We start from the raw sequence: 1,182 nt of genomic DNA on the forward strand, positions 1-1,182 counted from the left end.
ACGGGCATGGTCCTGCAATTTTGTGAATGGGTGAGAGGTGGGTGTGTACACTATTCTGCTCAAAAAGGTTCTGGCTTCAGTTATGAAGGAATGTCTGAAAGGAAATGGGACAGAGAGATGGAGAGAGACGAAAAGGTTTCAGCAGATGACTTGGAAGTGAGTAGTTGTGAAATGTCTCCTTTATTTGTGAACATTGCTAAATGTGTTGACTCTATTTCAATTCCTTTACATATCATTCCCATTAATGAGTAACGATGTGTGTGTGTTTACAATTGGACCTACTCTGATTTCAACATCACACAGTTGGATGGTCCCAATTCCCGGCAAAGATCCCTGACTTGTTTGCTCGAACATCGAGGTGTCCCTCAACCTCTCCAGAGCAGGGGTATAAATGAGATCACACAAACCAAAGCAACATCACAGAAAAGCTCAAAGATCGGACAAGACAAGTCGAGATGGGCAGCGGTCAGATGAAAACCCGACTGGTCCTGGTCACTCTGATGCTGCTGGTCTTCATTGAGATGAGCCAGTGCCTCACAATGTCCAAGGTGAGCAAAGATACGACATTCTCTGTTGATGCATTTATAATGTTCATAACTGAATAAATCACCCAGAAAGACCAGCTGCTAGGCAATAGGGTTTTATGTGTTCATGATTTAAAACTTGTCTCTGTGTCGATTTGGAGCCTTTATCTTCTGTTTGTTTCCTTGTTTTGTCTCCTTTGTATTTTCACCCTTCAAATCCCCCATCTCTGGACACTCCTCCAGCCCCTACACCCCTCCCAATATGTGTAAGCCCCTCAAGTCCCCAACACCGCTCCCATTCGCTGTAACCCCTTCCAACCCCTACATCCCCTCCCTATCTCTGAGACTTCTTCCAGTCCCCACATCACTCCCTATCTCTGTGACTTCCTCCAGTCCCTACACCCCTCCCTATCTCTGTAACCATCTCTCGCTCTGACATTTCGGTCCCTAAAACGTTTTTGACCTTTCTTTCTCCCGAACCTGTTTTTTTCTTTCAGCTCTCAGTCTGCTACAAGGTGTGTTGATAATTTTTCTCCTGTTACAGATTGAGAATGGGCAAGATTCCCTGACGACTGAGAATTCCCAGGCCTCTCAGGGTGAGGTAAGTTGAAAGCAATTCTGTATTTTCAACTGCCTCCCTGCCTGCTTTTTTCTGCAG

General features: G+C 45.3%; 1 protein-coding gene across 1 annotated transcript in view; it reads left to right on the top strand.

Moving 5' to 3' along the window:
- Nucleotides 1-364: 364 nt before the first annotated feature.
- Nucleotides 365-1,182, top strand: part of LOC125482682 (hepcidin-like) — a 2,328-nt gene continuing 1,510 nt past the window's right edge. The window contains exons 1-2 of the mRNA XM_048594800.1: nt 365-548; nt 1,069-1,125. Coding sequence (XP_048450757.1) covers nt 456-548; nt 1,069-1,125 — 150 coding nt within the window. The 5' untranslated portion in view covers nt 365-455. The remainder of the gene's footprint in view (nt 549-1,068; nt 1,126-1,182) is intronic.

Source organism: Rhincodon typus, unplaced genomic scaffold (genome assembly GCF_021869965.1).
Source record: "Rhincodon typus isolate 14 unplaced genomic scaffold, sRhiTyp1.1 hic_rhity00014915, whole genome shotgun sequence".
In the NCBI taxonomy this organism is placed as follows: domain Eukaryota; kingdom Metazoa; phylum Chordata; class Chondrichthyes; order Orectolobiformes; family Rhincodontidae; genus Rhincodon; species Rhincodon typus.